General features: G+C 43.6%; 1 protein-coding gene across 1 annotated transcript in view; it reads right to left on the minus strand.

The window, feature by feature from the left end:
* The window catches only part of PDE8B (phosphodiesterase 8B), a 43,199-nt gene extending 21,335 nt beyond the window's left edge, over positions 1-21,864 (minus strand). The window contains exons 1-5 of the mRNA XM_053407728.1: positions 21,485-21,864; positions 9,446-9,505; positions 6,168-6,358; positions 3,798-3,857; positions 2,759-2,816 (exon numbers count right to left, since the gene is read on the minus strand). Coding sequence (XP_053263703.1) covers positions 2,759-2,816; positions 3,798-3,857; positions 6,168-6,358; positions 9,446-9,505; positions 21,485-21,805 — 690 coding nt within the window. The 5' untranslated portion in view covers positions 21,806-21,864. The remainder of the gene's footprint in view (positions 1-2,758; positions 2,817-3,797; positions 3,858-6,167; positions 6,359-9,445; positions 9,506-21,484) is intronic.
* Positions 21,865-22,883: the final 1,019 nt, after the last annotated feature.

Consider the following 22,883-nt stretch of genomic DNA (forward strand, 5'->3'; position numbering starts at 1 on the left):
CCCCACCTTCGCCGCGGCGGGAAGACCCAGTTTCCACGGAGCCAGTTCCTCCGGTCGGAGGAACTCCGCCATTCGCCGATGGCGCTAACCCGGAAGTCCCCCTATAATGTTTGTTTACATTTCCCTTATTCTTTGACCAGTTTCTTTGAAGTCCTAATGAAAAAAGCAGGCTACTATGAATAATATACATTTATTCTTATTGTACACACAAACCCTAAACCTCTGAAATGGCTACAGCAATCCTAACCCCTGATCCATGCTGCTGGAGGAAGTTAGGATACAGCACAGGTGTCCTTCCCCCCAACTCTGCTGTTGAAGATGCAGAGTTCATTGCCTCTGGTGTGGACTCTGGACAGTGTACTGTCAGTGAAGTTCGCACTAGTAGTACCTGCTGTAAGGCCTGGAACTGGATCTACTGGATCCTAATCCATTATAGCTGCCAGAGAGGGATGAGAGCTGGCCTCTTTGCTGTGCCAGCTTGGAGCAGGCTCAACAAAAAATTGTTCCTTGGTATATGTTGTGTAGCTTTGGATGTGGTGGTGGCCCTGCTGCTCCTTTCAACCCCACTGCTCCCCCACTGGGAGTTAGGATTGCTCCCTTGGCCTCATCAATACTAATGAAGTTGCTTCCAGGTGACTGTGCTTTGAATCAGAGGCTCAGCCTCTGGCTGCTTTTCCTGTGAACAAACGGCAGCCCAGAAGGCAACCAGTGAAGCATAGAAAGTGTCTGTCCACCCACTCAGTATTATTTTAAAGCCTATTCTTTGGTATGTTAATCCTTTTCCCGTCACTTGAGAACAAGGGCAACAAGAATGAGCTATAATACACAACCTAAAGATGGCATGGAGATATTCAATGGGATCCTGTCTGAACAAGTTGGTTGTAATTATTGCAGCAAATACATGAGAGAGAGAAAGATAAGAAAGACAATAGAATTCGCACCAAGAGATTATTAGACTGGGTCATTCATGCTGATTCACAAGACCAAACTGATCTGTTCATAAGGGAGCTGATGGATCAGTGGCAGGTTCAAAATGAGCCCATCTTAAAACCAAGCTGCATTTACAGCACCATGACACAGCTTACAAATGTAGGTTGGTCATGTTTGATCATTTTCCATCTGGATGCATGCTAATGTCACCAGATTCGTGAGGTGGCCAGCTATAACGCAGATCAATTCAGCCTGCAAATGAGCATGCCATTTTTGTGACTCAGTGCTAAATTGCATCATCAGAGCATTAAGCTCATATCCATTGAAATAATTCAGAAACAAATACTGAACTTTGGGTTTAGCATCACGTGCAAGAACCTGCATCATACTCAGGTCTTCACACACACACACACACACACCCCTCCTTTGACGTGGTCATGAGGACATAGGAAGTATCTACACCTGCTTTTAACCAGCCTTTCTCAACCTTGGGTCTCCAGATGTTGTTGGACTACAACTCCCATCATTCCTAACCAGCATGACCAGTGGTCAGGGATGATGGGAGTTGTAGTTCAATAAACTAAGCAGTTTATTTGTTTAATAAATAACCAGGATCCTCATTATGTGTGAACTTGGATAACCCTGGATAGCTTAAAAGCAGGAGTCAAGTCTAATTTTATGTGACTCTTGGGCTTAAATTCATGTGGATGTCAAAGTGGGGAGGAAGAAAAAAGCAGGTGGCAAAAACAACAGAAAAGGGGATGCCCCCCCCCCACTGCTGGCTCTGAACAAATCAGCACCATAAGTCATTTCTGATCCTGGCTTCTCTGAAATGACCATAGCTTGAACTAACCAGAATATTCAGAAATAACACAGAAGTCTGATTAGTTTAAAAGTAGAACTTTTCAATCTTTCGTTGCGGCTGCACCAAAGAAACACACACAACTCTATGCTTAGACTGAGCTCACAAAGACAAGAATTATGATGTTGAAGATGGAATTTTAAATAAGTTAGATAGTAAGTATAAACACAATAGCACTATTAGTAAATAGAATTAAAGAAGCCATGCCGGGGGGGTGAGGAGTCAAAAGGGTACATGGGGAAAGGGAAAAGTGTAACAATAGTTGGTAAAATGTGGATATACAACTGCAATGTTAAAGGCGAAGAATACATGACGTGTTTTATTTACAGTATTTGAATATTCAAAGTTTATGTGTCTTATCTATATAATTTAAATATGAAATGTAAATAAATAAATAAATAAATAAATAAGGGGGGGACACACCAACACACACCAAACAGTTGGTCCCTCTTTGTTTTTCTTTTTAAATCCATCTAAAAATGCAGTTCTCCAGTGTAACCAGGTCTTTATTGGGAAGTTCAGGTGGTTGTTTGTGGAGTCTGACCTTACACCCAGACTCATTTTGTGTTTACATAAGGATCTTAAAGGCAAAGAAAGCGGCAGCCAGCTTTCCAGTCCTCTTCTGCTCAGGGCTGACCACAGAGGACCAGGCAGTTAAAGGTGCTTACGAAGATACCCTTAGAGAACCCTGATTTAATTTTTGAAAATAGCTTTCCCTTAATGTCCCTGCTTACTTTTCAGACATTTTTAGTTAAAATGTAAAGGTCGGGGGCTCTCAAAGCTATCATGCAACAAAAGTATGTATTTTCAGTTTTTATGAGAATTTCTACCTCATCATTCTGATGCGTATGCACCATCACTCAGGGTGGCTGATGAACAACATCTGCATCAAATCATTGAGAGAAAATAACTGGAGACTGAAAAATTAGTTATCACTTAAAGAAAGTGAAAATAACTTCTACATACCCTGTTAAAACCTGCATGGAGAATGGGTAGGACAGACGTTTCTTCTTGGTTACCAGACCTACAGAATTGTAGAAAATGTTGTCAGCCAAGCGATCTGAAAAATTCTGATAATTCCCTCAAGTATGTGTATTTATGTATGTGTAAGCTTATGCCACAATCAATTTGTTAATCTTTAAAGTGCCTGTTGTTTTTGCTGCAACACAGATTACCATAGCTACCCCTTTGGGAATTAGTGCAATAATATTATTCATACATATAGAAGTCATAAAGCACAAAATATATATTTACTCTAGCACATTGAGTTTTCCTCTTAATATCAGTTTTGCAGATATTGCCTTTCCTTATTTGTTATGTTATGCCAACATGAGCTTGGTACGAGTCAGATATCTAGACCTCACAATGTATGTTGGCTAAGTAGCTAAACTCATCATCATACCCCCACAAGGCAAATAGCTTTGGTGTGCTATCGGTCACAATGTGCTTTAATTGCATTTTGGCCTGAGAGCAAAAATCCTGCAAGTATTAAATCCTGAAGGAACCTCAAAACACCATATTCTGCTCTTGCAGATTTGTGATAGGAGTTCCCATGGAGGCAGCTGATGACTTTCTGTATGTATTATTTATAATTTTATTATTTTTTTGTAACCCCCTTTGAGGTTTTTGTACAATCAAGCAGTGTATAAATTTAATGGTGGTGGTGGTGGAGGCAGCGGCGGCAGCGGGGGGCGGGGGTCCTTTTTCAATGGCAACAGCACCATATCCTAAGTGCAGGAGTTTTGGGAAATGTATGAATTTTCAATAATGTGCCAAACCACATTCTGAAGTGAATAGACATTCTTGTCTGAATTAATAGTTTGATCTAAGATTTTAATGAGAGACTTGTATTGTCCTTCTCTGAGTAAAGAGTCAATTAAAACACTTATCACTAGCATATTTATGGATGTGAAGTCCAACCACTGCTAAGATATTTTGTTCATTAGTTAACCTTACCCATTAAAAAAGTGTCATTTGGAAAACATTCTTGCCAAAAAATACTTACATTTGTGGAACAACAGCTAATATTACAGTGTGTTCAGCAGGCTTTGTAGCACGGATTGACCTGAAATTAGGAAAGTCAATGTCATAATCATTGAAACAATCTTTAACAACAAAAATCAATACAGCAAACACCATATTTCAACCTATGAGTGGATTCTTACTTATGCAGGCAAATTGCACACAAAACCAAAGTTAAATTTGTTTCGTCTGAAGCAGTTAATATTACTGGAGAGATAAGCGATTTTATAAGCAAAACAGTGTTTTGTTTCTTCAGCAGCAAGAACATCTTCAGAGGAAATAATTTAAAAAGCTGTGGCTACATGTGTGTTTCTCCGGGGTTTTTTTGGTTTTGTGTGTGTGTGTGTGTGTGTGTGTGTGTGTATAATCTGCAACTTTTAGAAGCTGAAATAAAGAAAGAAACTATCAGTTTCATTCATCTTTCAACATATACCCGATATTTACATATTTCTCAGACCTGGGTAAGATAGCTTAGTTGGTTAGAGCATGGTGTCGTTAACACCAAGGTTGCAGGTTCAATTCCCATATGGAACAGCTACATATTCCTGCATTGCAGGGGGTTGTACTAGATGATCCTCAGGGTCCCTTCCAACGCTAAAGGTCTATGATTCTATTGATGGACTTCAGAGGAGGTCATTTGATTGTTCCACCATGCAACCAGGCTCTGCAACACCCACACAAGAGGAATTTGAGTCAGGCAGGGAAATCAGAGTTTCATCCTTAAGTGTGTTGGTCGATGGATGTAGATGAAGGTTAAGTGAGGATGGCAGAGCCTGGTCGTCTCGTAGAATAGCACTGGGGTCAGAAACAACTTGAAGATTTGAGTCTTGCAGGATGGTTTTTGTTTTCAAAGTGGGGCTGAGCTGAAGAAGGTCGACCACTTCTGTCCGGTGAACCCAAGTGGGGTTGTTTGAAGCATCGTTAGTATCTTCCCCTCTGTGTTGGACTTGCAAAAGCTGCGATTTAAGCGTGTCAAATCTTTGCATCATCACCGACTGTTCTTTCGGAGGGAGGGCTCTGAATGAATCAATAAGTTCCCTTTCATCAAGGGCAGTCTGCAGGTTTCTGTCCTCATGTATGGCAATTTGAGAGGGTATCGAGATTGGTCGAGAATGGCACGCCGCAGAATCATCGCAGTGGGGCCTGACAGTATTTTGAGGTAAGGCAGAGTCTAACACCCACACAACCCTAAATTAGCTCAAGTACAAGGTTACTAAGTCAGCTCTAAGTTTAGTTGCCTACAACCTTTTTATTTTCAGAAGTGAAAACAAAATACTGCTTTTGGCTTGATTTGCAGAGAACTATCTTGCAGTATTCAACCTCACATTTATGCCTTTTATTCCTGGTGTTGAGGGTCTAGTTTGATGTTGAGGTGGTAAACCTCAATGTATGTCACATCAGACTGCAGGATGGGGCTCACCTAACTGAATGCTCCTCTATACAAAAAAATCATCCATATATATATTGTCTGTTGAAACATTGGTGAGATGCTGTCAGTCAGTGCAGACAACACAGACCTAGATGGACCAACAATCTGTTCAATATCAGGCAGCTTCCTATGTTCCTATTCTCTTTGATATTCAACTTTCTATAAAGCAGGAGTTCAGCTCTTCTATGGAATCATAGAATAATCATAAGAACAAAAGCATATATGTGCTTATCAAGTCCTTTATAGTGCATTTTCAAGGCCTTTCTAGTCTGGCATGCATAGTTGTCAACTAAATCCTTATATAAGCCCAAAATCTGGCTAAGTCCTCCATGGCACACGTGTGATCTTCAGTAACTGCTATTCAGACACATACTGCCTTTGTTTCCGGAGGAAACACATTGCTGTCTCAGCTAACGGCCACTGGCAGTCTTTTCCTCCAGAAACAGTCCAAATTAGTGGCTATCACCACATCTTGTGGTAGCAAATAGTTTTAACTATGCTCTGTGATCTCTCCTACTATGCAGTCTGAAGTGGCACGGTCCAGGCACTGATTTGCCTTAGAAATAAAGTAGAGTTCCCATATTTCAAAAGGTGAAAATGCAGTCAAAAAAGTTGTTGAGTGTTTCTTTTAGTACTGCCCAAAGTTTGAGCTTTTTGTGTGTGTGCAAAATCTCAAAAAAGTTTTTGAACTATTTTTAAGGAAAATCACAAAAAACAACACTGCCAACATGGGTTGCCATACATCTGGATTTTTGCTGACACTTCAGAGATTTCCACCTGGACACTGTTTCTGACGGCCAAATCCCGGCTATGTCCAGGAAATTCTGGATGTACAGCAACACTAAATAAAGTGACCATAGTACTATTGTGGAACCGTTAACTCACACTCCAAGTTTCATATGAAAAACAAGGGCAGTTAATTACCTACAGATGGCTTCTGCGTCAAAGTATCTGGAGTTTCTATGATCTATGACAATTATTTCATGGTGTTTATCAAGAAAGCATTCAAGTGCTGACTCGGGCGTCCGAGCTATGTTACATCTATATCCAGCTCTGTCACAAGCCCACCAAAATCCATCACTCTGTTTATCTTCTTTCGCAAAGATCAGCAACACCTATAAAATATAGAAGGCAAGCTACTGTCGTCACACTTAAAACACCTTCCGATACTGTGGATTTAAACCTAATAATGTTTGCGGTTAAAATTATACTATTTGTTTTTAAAATTACTGCAACACTGCTCCCACTCACTTTCCAAAAGTTGGCAGCATTTAAAACACACACTTTTGAATGATGAAATTTATGGATGTGCTTGCCATAAAAGCCAATGTAAAACACTGTTAAACGATGAGAATAATAACTGAAATCAGAAGCACTATTTCCTAAATTTGGAAAGAGACTCACACAGCTGACCAACTGGCCTATTAGTAATGAAAGTGCAAGAAATCAGACCCACAATACAAGTCTAAGTAATTCACAACTAGGTATGAAAACATATCATGTTGTCTTGTATTAATACTGAACTCTGATTATAAAATCCTGCCTTCAATATTAGCAAAAAGTCTTAATATAATGAGGATATTATTTTTTAAGCAAACTGAGAAGCATGGTTAGTAATGCTAAGACTGCTGCAAACATTTTGAAGTTTCCCACAGAGTTACTATTCTGGAATGCAGCCAAGGCCTTTGATCGTATGGAATGGCTTTCTTTACTAGAAGTATTTAACACCTTCAATGTTCAACTCAGAAATTGGCTGGGCAATATATTCATCCATGGTAGCTACAGTTTCGTTCAATTCAGAATTGACAAACACTACTCAAGAGACAAAGGGAATGAGTCAGGGGCTGATAAAGTATATGGCGGGGAAGACCTGGGCTTCACCCTAACCTCTTCCATTCTACTTTTAATAATGTCCTCATCATTCTAGGAGGTAATACTCCATATCACGTCACCACATTCAGAACTGTACATACAGTGCCCAAATGGCCATATTATAGATACTTTTGTGGATTTTCTGCTTCCAAGGGTTGTCACTCATGCATCTTTAAAGAATTATGTGCGCTCAAATGTCTGTACATTTCTGTAGTGTCTCTGTGGTAGATCTGCCAATCCCAAGGCAGTGACAAGATGAGAACTGCTTTCTAATGTGCTGAGTGAGAAAGCAACACTGTAAATAATTCATGATTTTTCACAAGAGTGCTTTAAGAAGGAAATATGTTGTCATCTTTGTGACATTTACTAGTCGTTTTCAAATTTATATAGCCAGCAGCATAGGAAATTGAACTGCTCTGTTTTGAAATATACACAAATTATTAAATCACAGTAATCACCAGGGTCGGTACAGCCATTAGGTGGGGTTAGACCATCATCTCAGGTAGTGGGAGCCCCTGATGTGGTGTTCCTGTGGCTATCCCCCCCCACCTCCACTATTGGCACTAATTTTAGACAACATCTCACCAAAATTGCATAAGATCTCACTTGAAATCCACAAGATCTGTGCCTGAAACCAGTGCCAATGCTGGCACTGATGCTCCAACAGTGGCAGATGTAGTGGGTCGTGCAGCATGTTTGCTTTAGAATAAATATAATACAAGAAAGAAAAGATTCGTTGTTTATAAAAAATTGACAAGAACTGTTCAAAGTACCAATCTCTTTTAGCATAAAATGTACAGAGTTTCAAAGTTCAGTTTATTTCATATGAATAGATTGTCCTGTTAGTATCCTTGGGACATCCTGTGTATAGGTTAAGGAAAGAAAGTTTTGTTCTCTTTAGCTGGTTTCTGACGACTGTGCTTTGCCATGGAATCACCATATGAAAGTCAATGCATTTAATCTGCAGGTTGGCAAGGTGACCTTGATTTTGTGTTATCTAAAGCTATCTGAAGTGCTGACTTCCTAACAATAAGTGAGATGATGATTAATACGACTGTTGCACCACCACAAACGTCAGTGTATGACTAATCTGTTAAGAAAGCAATAGGCTGTAGACTATTAATGTACTTCAAAAAGTTCTAAGACAAGCCAGTATGGCACGTGAAACTTAAGTAGGCAGAAAAGTTCTATCTTTTTAAAACTTTGCTATAACTGGTTCTTTCTGTACAGACCAGTCACACCTAGTAAATAGCTCTTGAATCTGTGGAACTAAGGAATTCCTCTAGAAAGCATTAGAACCATGTGCGATTCAATGTCTTGGTACCAAATGCTCAGGCTTCAGGGCCAAAACCTGTTCTAGCCTTCTTATCCCTGCGGTCGGGGAGATATCCAAACATGCCACTTGCCACCTGCATTCTGAAACTAAATTGTCCCAGACAGACTCTCCCACTCCGTGCCCTGACTATGTGGATTGGCTTTCAGGAAGATTAATTAAAACAGAAATCTGGCAGCTCTGCTTGAGAGATGGCAAGCAAGTAAAAAAGTTAATTCCTTCTCTCAGAATACAAAACTTAGGAACTCATCGTTAAAATTGAAAGCCAGAGGTTTTAAGTACTTTTCTATACCACAGGCAATTACCCAGTGCAATTTGTTGCTGCAGAATATTATGGCCTATAATGAAAAAAATGCTTGATAGGTCAGTCTTTGGCTACTTGTCCTGACAGCCAGAAGTACAACTTCCACATATTGAGAGAGAGCCTGACTCTGGGATGATGCTGGAGACTAAGAACTGAAGATGGAAAGTACAAATTTGCAGGTGTTTTAATGCTAATGCTGGAGGTGGTATCCACTAAAGTAGTTCAGTTTCCACAAAATCTGTGCCACAGAGCTCCTTTCTCCTCTTCTTGAGTGCTCCATAAGTTTGCTCTGGGGATAATATCCAATCCATGCAGAGCAGATTTGGAGATGGCATAGAGGCATCATTGCACTAGCAGAACCTCATTGGATACCACTCAATATTCCCAGAAAATGATACCATCAGATATTACTTTTTTATTTATAATTCTCAAGTAAGGCAAGCTGCTTCAGAATTTGAATATCACACAATTTACTGAATCTTTGTAACTGGTTTCAAATGATCTATTAGCTCCGCAGTCATCCTAAGAATAAAGTTTAAAATGTACAGGTCTTTTTTTACATATACAGAAAGTGTATGGTTTAATCTGTGTATTTTCCTGAGCTGAAGGATTGTAGCAGTTAGTTGAACCTTAATACTTTAATAGTTTATTTAATACTTTAATAGTTATTACTAAAATGAAAAAATGTCCTACCTGAATAGGATCTTGTGTCAGCCTCATGGGCCCAATTTCTGTCTCGGTTGCTGAAGCCTGCTAAATGAAAACAATGTTTAAGATTTCTGCCCCAGTGTCAGACCATGTTAACAGCATTTATCTGAATATATTACACAAAAATAAAAAGGGAATATAATTAATACAAAACAAACATTAACATGACAAGTTTTACACGAGGGCTTAGTTCACACATGGCCTGGTTATGTATGTGGCAGGGTACCAGAATGACCCTTGGGATTCTGCACATTTATCCCACAGCATCCATGTGCAGACTCTAATGCTTATTACAGTGGTGGAGCAGGAATTCAAGCTCAAAGTTCACACCAAAGGACTGTAAACCAGTCCCCAATGTCAGTCTGAACAAGGCTACAAAGGCATATGATCCCAACAAATGACTAACTTTTAATGTCCTAGCAAGCTGCGCCTTCTTGAAAAGCCTAAATTTCCAATCTACAGTAGTTTCATTATGACCCTAAATGCCTTTTAGAATGAATTAATATTTAAATATGAGTGACATAGCCACATGCAGACTAGCATTGTAAGGAGTAAGTAAGGAGTAAGTCCATTGATATCAGTGAGACTTATTTCCAACATATCATTGGTAGGCTGAAAACAGCAGCAGCAAATACTGATTGTATTCTCTGTTTTGATTTCTGCTCTGGACATAGGGCAAATAAGCAAACAGCAATTTCTTACCTTCATAGGATCTCCTTTGGAAAATGAATTTAATCTTGTAACTTTTGGTGGACTGCACCTGTGTCTATATACCAGTAGTTTATTATTTTTAGTATGCATACCTGAGCCACTACTGCAATGTGGTTCAGGATGGCCTATGTAGTGAATGATGGTTGTGAAAATGATGGTTACATTCACCTTCAGTGAATGGAAGTTAATATTAAAAATGTTTGTGAAAGTTATGAATGTGGGTATCTGTGAGAGTCAAACTTCTCCAGCTTTTGCTTGGAGTCAGAGATGCCCCCTACTTCAGTTTCCAAAGGGGGAAGTAAAGTGCTTCATAGTCCTAGCATAATATATCCTTCCTGAAACAGCTCTCAAGTAATCTAGTATGAATACTCAATATTTGACTCATATAATCTGACCCCTAATCTGCCTTCAGCTCTGCTCTCTGAGTGGAATCCAGATGCAAGTTACATTCTTTATTTAGTCTAATATTAATGATACCCTCCTTAATTAGCTCAACTCTGGCTCTCAAAGTGAGTTACAGAAAAAGCACAATACTGTTGCACCCCACCCTAATCACGGAGCGCTGTGAGATTCCAGGCGATTACCCAGCGTTTGTGTTTCCTTTTGGGAAAGAGGCACAGCGGAGACTGTGGTGTCTTTATGAAATATGGTTCATTTACACATAAGTACAACCTGAGTCTACTATGAAGGGGTTCACAGCATTAACACCCCCAAATGATCTTGTTTCTCCCATAGCCACAGCCTTGTATCGAACAAAAACCAAACATTGCTCTCCCTCTCTTTCTCCAGCTTGCTGTTTTCCTTCCTAGGTCCCATCACTGCTACCTCTGCTCCAAACTCTGGCTTTATCTCTTGAGGGAGAGGGGCCTGCCCATTTGCTGCCTTGCATCCAGCACCTTAATCCCCTCTAATGGCTCATCACCCAAGCTATCACCTCACCAGGAGGCTAGCTTGGCTTTTCCAAGAATTAGAAGCCTTGATTACATTCTAACACTTGCTGGATCCAGGGATTAGAGGAGTTCTGGCACCCAGTTTACCACCCCAAACTCATAAAAATACAGCTCATTTCCATGGGAATTAGGTGCATTTCACTGATACTGTCCACAGTACCCAGCAAAGTATTTACAATTGCTACGGTTTACTCGAACAGTACTTCAAAGGGCTGTGGCTGTACGACACACAGCAATAATACAAAATTATCACACTGCGAAATTTCTGTTGACTTTTGCCCAGCCTTTTAAATTAATATTACTGTGAGATAAACTGCACCAAGCTTTTCTCACAATGGCAGACTTTACTTACCTGTTACTTCCTGAGTGGAACACAGAAAGCTGCCTTATGCAAAGTCAAATGAATGGTCCTTCTAACTCAGGAATGCCTACACTAACTGGCAGCAGCTCGTCAGGGGTCTCCCCCAGCACTAGTTGGAGGTGTCAAAGATTCAGCCTGGGACTTTTTACATGCAAGGTACAGTATGTGCTCTATCAATGAGCTACAGTCCTTGTGTTTGTCATTCTGAAAGCTTCCCTTCTCTGTTTGGTTCTTCCCAGTCCTTTCTCTTTGAAATCTGTAGACATGGTTGGAGCACCTAAAGCCTTTGGTTTGCTGTGATCACACACACAGTTCCATCATAATATATGGCTGGGAATCTCCCTATGCATAGGGCAAGAAGAAGGAAGGAGGCAGTATCTGGGTTTGGCCCTGGAAGATTACACCAGGGGCCTTCCTGCTGCCTGCTCTTGTGGCTGTGCGGTTAAGAGTGTTTTGCTCTGTGGAGTGGAGGGGCTGGGTTGCCTACATTTCCCCATCTGAAGTCATTTCCCTTTGCATTAGTGCTCTTTCCTTCTTTGGCAGCACTTAAATGTTCAGATGAGCTCTAATCAGTGCTGGAGCACCATCCCTGCTGACTTAGTGGCTGGAAGACCCCACTATGTGTGCCTGGAATGGGCTTTCCTTCTGGCACTAGCCTTCAGACGTTTCCCTGCACCTTTCAGTTCCTTATGCTCCTCTGCACCTTTTGCTGTGACTGAGCTCTATTTCATTTGTAGCCACAGCTGTGTGGCAAGTCCCAGGACTGGCTCCCATGTTGCTTCAGCAATGTGTGAAGGAGGCTCAGATGACTGTGTTACCTCTTACTGCCTGGCAGCTCACACTGGCGTGGGAAGCAACAAAACGATTAGGGCAACTTCTAATCTAATCCTTATCTCCACTTAAAATGACCAGGAGTCTTGACAGTCACCGCCAGTCAGAGTAGGAAATACTAGCCTACATGGACAAATTGTTACTTGCAGGATTGCCTGACCTCATATGTCCCCACTGAACCACTTTGAACTGCAGAACTGGCACTGTTACAGGTACCACATCATATTCACTCTGCACCTGTAAGAAATTGATATTTTCGTGCGGCAGTATCCACACTTTGGAACTCCTTGCCTATAGACATCAGGCAGGCACCTTTACTGTACTCTTTTTAGCACTTTTGTTTAGGCAAGCCTATCCAGATATGTAGAACGTTATACATGTTTTTGTTACAGGTAGGTAGCCGTGTTAGTCTGCCATAGTCAAAACAAAATAAAAAAATTCCTTCCAGTAGCACCTTAGAGACCAACTAAGTCTATTATTGGTATGAGCTTTTGTGTGCATGCACACTTCTTCAGATACCATATACATGTTTTAATCACTCTTTAGCTTAGTGCTGCTTTCAATTATCTTTTGAATGTTTTTAAATACCGTATTTTTTGCTCTATAAGACTCACTTTTTCCCTCCTAAAAAGTAAGGGGAAATGTGTGTGCGTCTTATGGAGCGAATACAGGCTGCACAGCTATCACAGAAGCCAGAACAGCAAGAGGGATTGCTGCTTTCACTGCGCAGCGATACCTTTTGCTGTTCTGGCTTCTGAGATTCAGAATATTTTTTTTCTTGCTTTCCTCCTCCAAAAACTAGGTGCGTCTTGTAGTCTGGTGCGTCTTATAGAGCGAAAAATACGGTACCTGTTTCAACAGCCTTTTCTTAATAAATGTAATGCTGGGTTGTTGTTGTTTTGGTAAAACATTTATAGGTTTGCATCACATGGCAGGATGGAGTCTCAAACAAAGATGTGCTTTCCCAATCCTACATTTCCTGCATGTTTGCACTCCTGTCTCAGGGATGTCTATGCTGACTTCGTCATGTCTATAAAATGGAGGAATGGCAGGATCCCCAAGGATGTGCTGTACGGGGAACTGCGTTCGGGCACCAGGCCCATTGGCAGACCAGCTCAGCGTTACAAAGATATGACAAGAAATGAAGGCTGGAAACATCAACCCCACCATCTGGGGACCCCCTGCAGACGACCTCAGTGCCTGGAGACAAACAGCCAGATCATGTATCTACGTCAGTGACCAGAGGAGGAATGACCAAGGGGAGGAGCACAGAGAAAACAAATGGTACATCTGCAGCAGCACAACCGGACACCCTTATCTGCCCCAGCTGCAACAAAACATGTCTCTCCTGTATCCGTCTCTACAGACACAGCAGGCACTGTAACTCTGCAGCTGTAACTCTCCCCCAAAGACACACTCCTTCATTGTGCCCCGAGACAGACAGATGCCAACAACTTATAGGTTTTATTACAATCAAGTGGCACATAAATTTTGTGAAATAAAATAAGCTTCTACACATTACTAACATCAAACCAGGCCGTGGAGATTTTACTAAGCCAGTTCTGCTTCTTTAAAAAGTGCAAAAGAGAAGCAAGCCCCTGTACCTATCCCCCACTATTTTATGAATATTTTATTCTCCAATTTTTCTTTCTTTTTATTCCATGGTGTGCTCATCCTCCCCTCTGCTCAAGGATGCATCAACCCACCCACCCACATTTTAAAACCCTGTCTAAAATGAAAAGGAATTTAGAGCAGGCAAGGAACATTGACACTAAATTGCTAGCAATTTAAGGCAAAACCCTAAAATAGCAAGCTAATATCTGTAAGACAGCTTTAATGGAATTGATGTGCTCCTTTTCTACATCTGGCATGAAATGACAGAAGAAAGAGCACAGAGCCTTGCATTAAGGGCTAATTATTAAACAGGAGGTAAAACTTACTAGAAGTGCATTATCATAATAGTGTCTCGACATCTCACAGCGAAAAAGTGCTCGTGTGATTGAGATTTGTTTTTTCTAGCTTAGGAATGGGCAAAAATTCTGGACAGAATCTGGCTACTATCTTGGCTGAAACAAGAGGCCATTATATATATTTTTAAAAACTAATTTCTCCACAGAGAGAGAGATTTAATCCATTAATAATTACTCATCAAATCTAAATGCATAAGAGCCCAAATCTGATCACTGTTCATAACTGATAATGAATCTAAATAAAATGAAGAGGGGAAACAAAAAAAGCAAATTTCACATTTGTCCTTATCATGCTCATCATCTTAATCTTAAAATTTAATTTAGGAACAACCCCACCAAATGTGTTCATAAGTTCCTTTTTCTTTTTGCATTGCATGGCATTCTTTCCAATAATTGCTTTGATCTATAATTGTATTTTTTAAAAAATCAATCAAACCCCAAGGCATATGGTATCATCTACCAGTTTATATTATAGGGCAAATAATACATATGTATCTTCATAACAACTCTCTGAGCTGGTAGGGTGACACAGGTTAGGAGTGCATGACTGCCTCCAAGGTTTTCCAGTAGGCTTCATAGTCAAATTGGAAATTGATCTGTGGTTTCCCAAGTCCAACACCCTAGCCACACTGTGGGTTGCTTTACTTTAAATTTACAACTACTCTGAAAGTAGATGAGACTAAGAGAGTACAACTGGCCCAAGTTCATCTGATCAATTTGCATTATCAGTGTATCTTTCTAAAGCCATCAGCCTATAGGTACTATTTATATGGTTAATTTAACAAAACTCACACATTAATCTTAGGGATTATCCATACCTCCATTTGCCCCGCCACTTTCTCCCGGGGAAGCCCAGTCTTTAGTGCTGGATCAGAACAAATGGCAATCAGCTTTTCTGCAGATTGACATTTGTTCTGACTTGGCGCTAGAGGGGTTTTTCGCGGGGAAAGTGTTGGGGCAAAGGCAAACCCACGTGGACCCATGCCTAGAAAGCGTGGGTCAAGCAGAAAGCCACCTGGACCCATGATTTCTAGGCATAGAACAAAAAGTATTGTGGACAAGTCCTTAGTCTTAAAATTCTAAGATATTCTGCTACTCTGTGTTGCTTATCTCACTGTGACAGCAGAAGACCCAAACCAATGCCAGTGGTACCATGAGCCCACTGCCTTCACCCCAGCTCCATTCTAACATCTGAAGAGTTCAGCCAATTGCAAGCAGCACTCACTACCTATGTGTTGTGTGGGTAGAATACAATTAGCCAGCAGGAAGAGAAAAACACATTTCTCAAGGGTTGGACTAGATGACGCTCAAAAATCCCTTCCAACTCTACAGTTGTATAATTCTGTTTCTTGATTCATTTTATACCATCTCTTTGATGAAATCCTTGCCTGGGTAGAATTCCTACTGAAAGAATATTTGTCTTTTCTAGTCCTGTTAATTTTTAATTGCTTTATCAAAGCTCACTGCAGCACAGACCATGTGCTATTTGTTTTTAAAGACCTTTTATAATTGGATGTGCCACACAGAGCCAGTTTTCAGGAAGCCAAGAAATATTTCCTAATAATAATAATAAAACTTTCATAGTGCTTATTGGCTAGTTTGTGCCCTTACAACGCAACTTGTTTTCATTCATATGGAAATCCTATAGTACTTTCATTGGACTGATGTAGTAACTGGTAGTATTTATATATGCTACTATTTCCTATAAAAAAATTTTTTGCATTGTATCAGGAAACTACAAAATGGACTGATATTTAAGGAATGAAATATTGATAACTATTTCTGCAGTACAAATGCACTCATTAGCTAAACAATGTTCAGAACTAAAATAACTATTTGAAGTACAACCTGTTAATAATGTACCAAACTTCACATTTTTCAACACTCACCCTTGCACTGGGTTTCTGTGCCCTAAAATGTTGCCTTACACACTACATGACCTTGCATTCTGCAGTGTACTGAGCCAACAGCTTCAAGTTGCTAAAGAATTTATTAATTATTTTCATCTATCTCTTGAAAATAGGTTTCTGGTCCTCATCATCATTAAGAAAAGCTAGACTTGATATATTTTTAGATTTCCAAAGTCTGGAATATAAACCAGCATTATGAAGCATTTAAGGTAGCCTTCTTAATCCAGAAATCTCTCAGTTCTGTGCTGTCCCTGTTGTAGCACAGCATGGCAAATAGGTGTTGTTATTTATTCCTTCTAGCTCTTCCTATGTTATAATATTGCTTGGTGAATTTTCACACTTTATTATAAAAGAAGAGAGAGGTGAACACATCTTTCTACTTCTCAAGAATACTAAAAAAGTTATAATAGAGTTATATAACTGGTTCATAATGATAATAACTGCTGCCAGCACCTCATCATTTAACTAGCACCCCTATTTATAGAAATCCTACACAAAGCCTTCTAAGCTATCTGCAAAGCAAATTGGCATAATTAAGAACTTACTTTCACTTCTGAGTTCAAAACCCATTCAACATACCTGCTTTAATCTGCCCTGACTATAAAAGATGGGGCTGTAATTAAACTTTAGCTGAACAGGAAAAACAAATCACCATAATGTATATATGCTGCTAAGGTTGCTGACACACCACTGTGATTTATAAGATTGTACCCGAATGGGACTATTTGTCCAGGTAGTTATGATTTACTTGCAGCATGAGAGCCAGATGGCATTGCAGCTGTCAGCGACGCGGACTTATAAAAAATATTGGGGGGGCCCGGGAAAGCTCATGAATAATAAATAAGCTCATGAATATGCAAATAAAGTGGCGCCGCCTCCTCGTGAGCGAATAGGGGAGAGCGTGCTGCGCCTATTAATCAGCTCCAAAGGAAATTGGGTGGAGCTTTTGCTCGGGAGGGAGGGCAGGAGGCATGCAGCCCGCCCCCCCTGTGCATTTTGGGCTGGGGGAGGGGCGGCGATGGCGCTCTGCTGGAGGGGCGCCGGAGATTATTGGGGGGGCGGAGCCCCCCCAAACGAATTTTTGAGGGGGCTCGGGCCCCCTCAAGCCCCATGGAGTCGGCGCCTATGGCAGCTGTAAGCCTGCCTATCCCACCGAAGGATAAACCACCCAGTGAAATTCCTGGCAGAGTGGCACATTTTTCTCTCTTCATGAATTGGAGGTAAGAGGAGAATGGTGTCACTGAAGACTCTTCCTGTTCTTTACCATTCCTTTTAAATGTGGTGTTAAGACGCGGGTGGTGCTGTGGGTTAAACCACTGTGCCGCTTGGGCTTGCCAATCAAAAAGTTGGCGGTTCAAATCCCCGTGATGGGGTGAGCTCCCGTTGTTCGGTCCCAGCTCCTGCCAACCTAGCAGTTCAAAAGCACGTCAAAGTGCAAGTAGATAAACAGGTACTGCTCCGGCGGGAAGGTAAACGACGTTTCCATGCGCTGCTCTGGTTTCGCCAGAAGCAGCTTAGTCATGCTGGCCGCATGACCCGGAAAAACTGAGGACAAACATCAGCTCCCTCGGCCTTTAAAGCGAGATGAGCGACGCAACCCCAGTCGTTCACAACTGGACTTAATTGTCAGGGGTCCCTTTACCTTTAAGCAATTTACAAACTCCTTCCCTCAAATGTTTGCAGAAAGTGGTAGCAACAAATGCAAATTACAATGTCCAACCAAGACCAAACTGGTTGCAAGTTGACAGCATGAGTTTTTCATGTGTTTATGTTTATTTCTATCAGTTTCCATATTTACAAAATGTGATCCAGATTAAGTCACTGGCCAGTTGCATCCCCAACTACAATGTTTTCCTGCCAGCATGCTCTCTGTGACCGGAGTACTGGACGGCCCTTTGCACTCACTTACCTACACAGTAGGGGAAACGCCGTGTCTCCAAATACATACAGAGACCCAAATATTCCCATTTAATCTGAAGGCATTCTGAATGTGTTATTTTCATGAGTCCAGAACAGGGTTGGGGAACATGCAGCACTTCAAGATGTTGTTGGAATATCCCATCATCCCTGACTATTGGCCATGCTTGCTGGGACTGATGTGAGCTGGAGTCCAAAAACACCTGGGCTAGTTGAGGTTCCCCATCCCTTTTCTAGCTGTCATAGCCGGATCTTTAACTTGCTCTTTGCCAAGCATAATCGACTTAGACTGACTGTATGCAGCCAGGGTGAGGACCCGTGCTCTTCCAGACGTTAATGGCAATGGTCTTCCAGCCAGTATTGGAAATGGTCCAGAATGATGGGAACACTGCAGGGCAATAGGTTTACCATCTGTTATACTGCTGTTAATTCTGAGGTCTTAATTCACAGGTACCAGGAATGGTATTTCAGACTGTATTGTGGTTCCACTGAGAAAGCTGAACAGCGTCACTGTTTGAACAGTATGTAATCCCTCACCCTAAGCTAATGACTGTAGCTTTATCTACCCTACAACTCTGTTCCTGGTCCTTGCCTCATTCTGTTTCTCTAGTCCTTCCTCCAGACCTCAGTACTGTCTTCTACACACTGGCCCAGTTTGTGTCCTTAGCGTGGATGAGCAAACATGCAGGTGCCTGGAGACTGCACACCTCCTCTGGTCGTGCTGCTGCTGCTGCCCTATTGAAAGCTAAGCCATGATTTGGCTTAGTATTATGTCTGACTAAGCCCCAGGTTTTGACTGCAGCTATGATCTTTTGTCCAGGAACCCATGTTTGCTCACTCACACATATTCATGGTTTAATGTAGCATTGCATGTGAACCAGGACACTGTCTAGTTGGTGCTGATCTTTCATTCTGGCCATTAGTCTCTACCTCTTTCCTATCCTCCCCCCCCCCTTCTAATTCTGACATCTGTTTTTAAATGTTGATGTTAGCCTTGATTTCATGAATCTGAGATACTGTAGCTAGAAACTCAATATCCCTTACCCATTGTGACTGGTTCCTGCCTTATTTATTCCTCACCATTGTATCCCATCTTTCCTCCAAAGAGTTCAGGGTAACATGCATTTATCCCATTTTATCTACAGAATTCTATGTAGTACATTGGGGTGAGAGATGATAACTAGCTCCAAGTTTGCCTACTGGACTTCACTGCAAACACGGATATGACTCTGGTCTCCCTGTTATAAGTTGAATGCCCCAATCATTACACCACCCTGGCTGTGTATATGTTTGATCTTGCTAAATTCTATGGACTCCCAGTCCCAGGAACTCAGAATACTTCTGGCTGCTAACAGCCTAGTCGCCCATTACTGTAAACAACAATCAATCAGGTTCCCAGAAACAGTCTAAGTTTGACACATTGTTTATCCAGAATATTAAAAAGCTGTGGGGCAGGGTGGATAGACACACAGTATTCCACACCCTTCATCTCCCACTCATATTACAAGGTCTTGCAGCATCTTACCGTAAAGACTAACATTTATTACGGCATAAGCATTTATAACCTATAGTCCACTCCATCAGTTGTAGTTCATAATAAATCTGTTGATCATTTAAGGTCCCATGGCTTGTTTTTACTGCAACAGACAAATTAACATGGCTACCATTCTGGAAACTGTCACATTTAAATTAATTCATGCTTTTGTCCTTTCGGAATACATCTTTGCATTAACCCATCTTTCTGCTGCCACATCTTAGAATACTATATTTGAATAAATGCAGGCACACTTTTCATGAGTAAGGCAAACGGCCTGACAAAAGCTAAATGCACAGAAGCCTTCGGGATGTGATGTAACTTTGACCCTGAGCTTCAGCATTGTAGCTGCTTGCCAATACTGTACGTGAGTGTGGTCACCTATGTGCATGTACCAGAACTTGGCCAGAATGGGAGGGACCTGTAGCAGGAGTGAGTCACTGGGGTGCCATGGCAACAGCTCCTTTCAGCTGCATCCCATGTGCATCCGCAGCAGCATCTCTGCCCAGCACAAGCTGCAGCTTTTCAGCACCATGCTCCCTTCTCTTCCGTTCAGAGCAGGAGAGGCTTTTTGCCACTGCCAGTGAAAACAGCACCATGTAGGAGACAAAAACATAGAGCGCACTTGATGCTGCCATTTCCTTACCCCTCCTCTCTTTGTGGCTCATGTTGCTCATCTCCTGGGAAACAAGTAAAGAGACACCCATCTAAAAGTCCCTTTTTGGGGGGCAGTCACCCACCCCAAGTTGCCCTTTAGGCAGTGGCGTAGCGTGGGTTGTCAGCACCCGGGGCAAGGCAAGTAATTTGCGCCCCCTAACCCGTGGATTTGCGCCCCCTAACCCTACAAATCTATGCCTATGAATGATGGTCCCTCTCTCTCTCTCTCTTTCTCATATTCCAATTGATTCCCATTTCCGCCGATCGATCCCCGAAGCTCTCACCCAGCGAAATTCGTGCGTAATTACGCTTCGCCATCCCTAATCTTGCCGCTTCCACCGGGAAATCATGACGGTGCGTTTCTCCTCTCCAAACTTTCCCCGGCCCTTTGCCGGCCGGCGCAGCCCTTTTGGCTACGAGCTCCCCTCCTTCTCTGCCCGCTTCCAACCCCACCTCCCCGTCCAGCCTCCCTACCTCCTGAAAAAAGGTGCCGGCGCCGAGCAGGACACCCCCAGCGGCCATCGGAGAGAGGCGGGGCCGAGGGAGGCGAGCCAATGGGCGAGGCGGGGCGGGGTAGGTGGCCACGGGGGCGGGCGCTGCCGCAGTCCTCGGGTGGGCAAGGTAGGAGCAGGCGGAGGCTGGCCGGCCGCTCTGACAATAGGGGCGGGCCGAGGGCACGACGCGGCTGGGCCCTCTGGACTCGCGCCCCCCCAGATGTTGCGCCCGGTGCGGCCGGCACCCCTGGCACCCCCCACGCTACGCCACTGCCTTTAGGAGTCAGGCAGTCGGTCAGAAAAGGAGTAAGGTGGTAAACTTGGCACAGGCTAAAGTTTCAAAAGCACACACCCACACCCCAGTGGGACACCTCCCATAGCCCAAGGCCACGTCAAATTAATAGCCAACATGTATTGAGGGTGTCCCACGGGAAAAAGATTTGCCAGTCAAAAGTTTCTGCCTTCCAGTGGGCCCCACTGGGGTGGATTTTAAAAATGTCGATATTCGTCCAAGCCTGCTTAGTGTAGTTCCTTCAAGCGGTCGCCTTGACCCCTGGTGAGGCAACGGGACACCCACCCACCCTTTTCTTCACCTCATGCCCCCCCACCCCAGCTGAGTCTCCCACCTTCTCGGCCCCCAAGGCTGTCCTGCGCGGTGCTGGCACCAACCCGCCCCTCGCCTCCTTTACCTTGACGTCGGTCTGGCTGGTCTGAGTCTCCGCCTCGACGCCACAGCAGTGGTGCACCCCGCTCCTGCCTTCTCGGCCGGCGGGCTTCCTGCGCCTGTGGGCCGGGCAGTTTGGCGGCGGCGGCGGCGGCTGCTGCCGGCTCTGGTAGGCGAGGACCGACGGGATGGAGTCGGCCGCGTCGGTCTTGACGAAGAGGCCGTGCAAGGTGGCGGCGGTGCCCTGCGAGATGGTGGTGGTCTGATGCGGGGAGTTGGACTCGTCCGAGTCCCGGCAGTAAATCACGCCGCTCTGCGAGACGTGGATGCTGGGAGCGCAGCCCATCCCTCCGCTGCCGCCTCGCCGCCCAGCAAGCCGGCGGGGCCCGCGAAGCTCCCCGGGAGGAGCTGCCCAGGCGGCCGAGAGAGGCCCCCTCAGAGCTCCCAGCGCTGCTCAGCCCAGCCTAGGGAGCCGCCGCCGGCCTGGTGCTGCTGAACATCGCCTCGCCTCTCACTCGGCGCAAGCGGCGCGCGCCGCCCGCCTCAGGGCGCCAAGCGGTGTTTGCTTCGCGGTCTCTCTACGGCGCCCCATCGGCTCCCCGCGACGCTGCTGCCTGCTTGGCGAGGCGGGAGCCGCCGGCCGCAGAGGGGCAGCTGGAGCCCGCCGCTGCGCTCCATCAGGGCATCCTTTCATACCCCGCTCCGGGAGGCGGGAGAGGAACCCGGAAGGCTGCCCTCCTGGGGGAACTTTGCGCGCTGCTGCCCGGAGCAGAGCCTGCCAACAGCTGCGCCGCCGCCGCCGCCTCGCTCACCTTTCGCGGCTGCCGCAATCCCGGCTGCTCCGGTCTCTAGTGGCAGCCTCATCTCTCCTCGCCCTCATCTCTCTCTCCCTTTCTGCACCCGCACGCAGCCCTGCGCGCCTACGTCTGAGGTCTGGCCACAGGCAGAGCGCCGGGCTGTTTGGCTCTGGCAACCTGTTGTTGTTCTTTGGACTCCAGCTCCCATCATCCCTGACCATTGGCCGTGCTGGCTGGGGCTGATGGGAACTGGAGTCCCACCGTCATCCGGAGGGCCACAATTTGCCCCATCTCAATGGGTCGGCAAAAGGAAATGGCGAGCTGGTAAACAGGGATGTGTGAGGAGCGCTGCAGCTTCACTTTCTCCATAGGAATGAATGGGAACCATTTCCTTATCGTAGGCGAAAACACTAAGGTGCAATCCAGGGAATGAAATTTCTCTGGATACTATTGACCCCTCAGACATTCATTTAGGTAATATGAATGCCCATGGGGTAGAGTAGCATAGCATAGTGGTTCTGTCTGGGCGGGGTGCATTTACAGTATTATAATGTGAAGAGTGCCCCCACACCTATAGCTGTACATGCAAAGGGGAAGGCTCTCTGTGCAGGGTTCCTGATCATGAAG

This window comes from Podarcis raffonei, chromosome 11, assembly GCF_027172205.1.
Source record: "Podarcis raffonei isolate rPodRaf1 chromosome 11, rPodRaf1.pri, whole genome shotgun sequence".
In the NCBI taxonomy this organism is placed as follows: domain Eukaryota; kingdom Metazoa; phylum Chordata; class Lepidosauria; order Squamata; family Lacertidae; genus Podarcis; species Podarcis raffonei.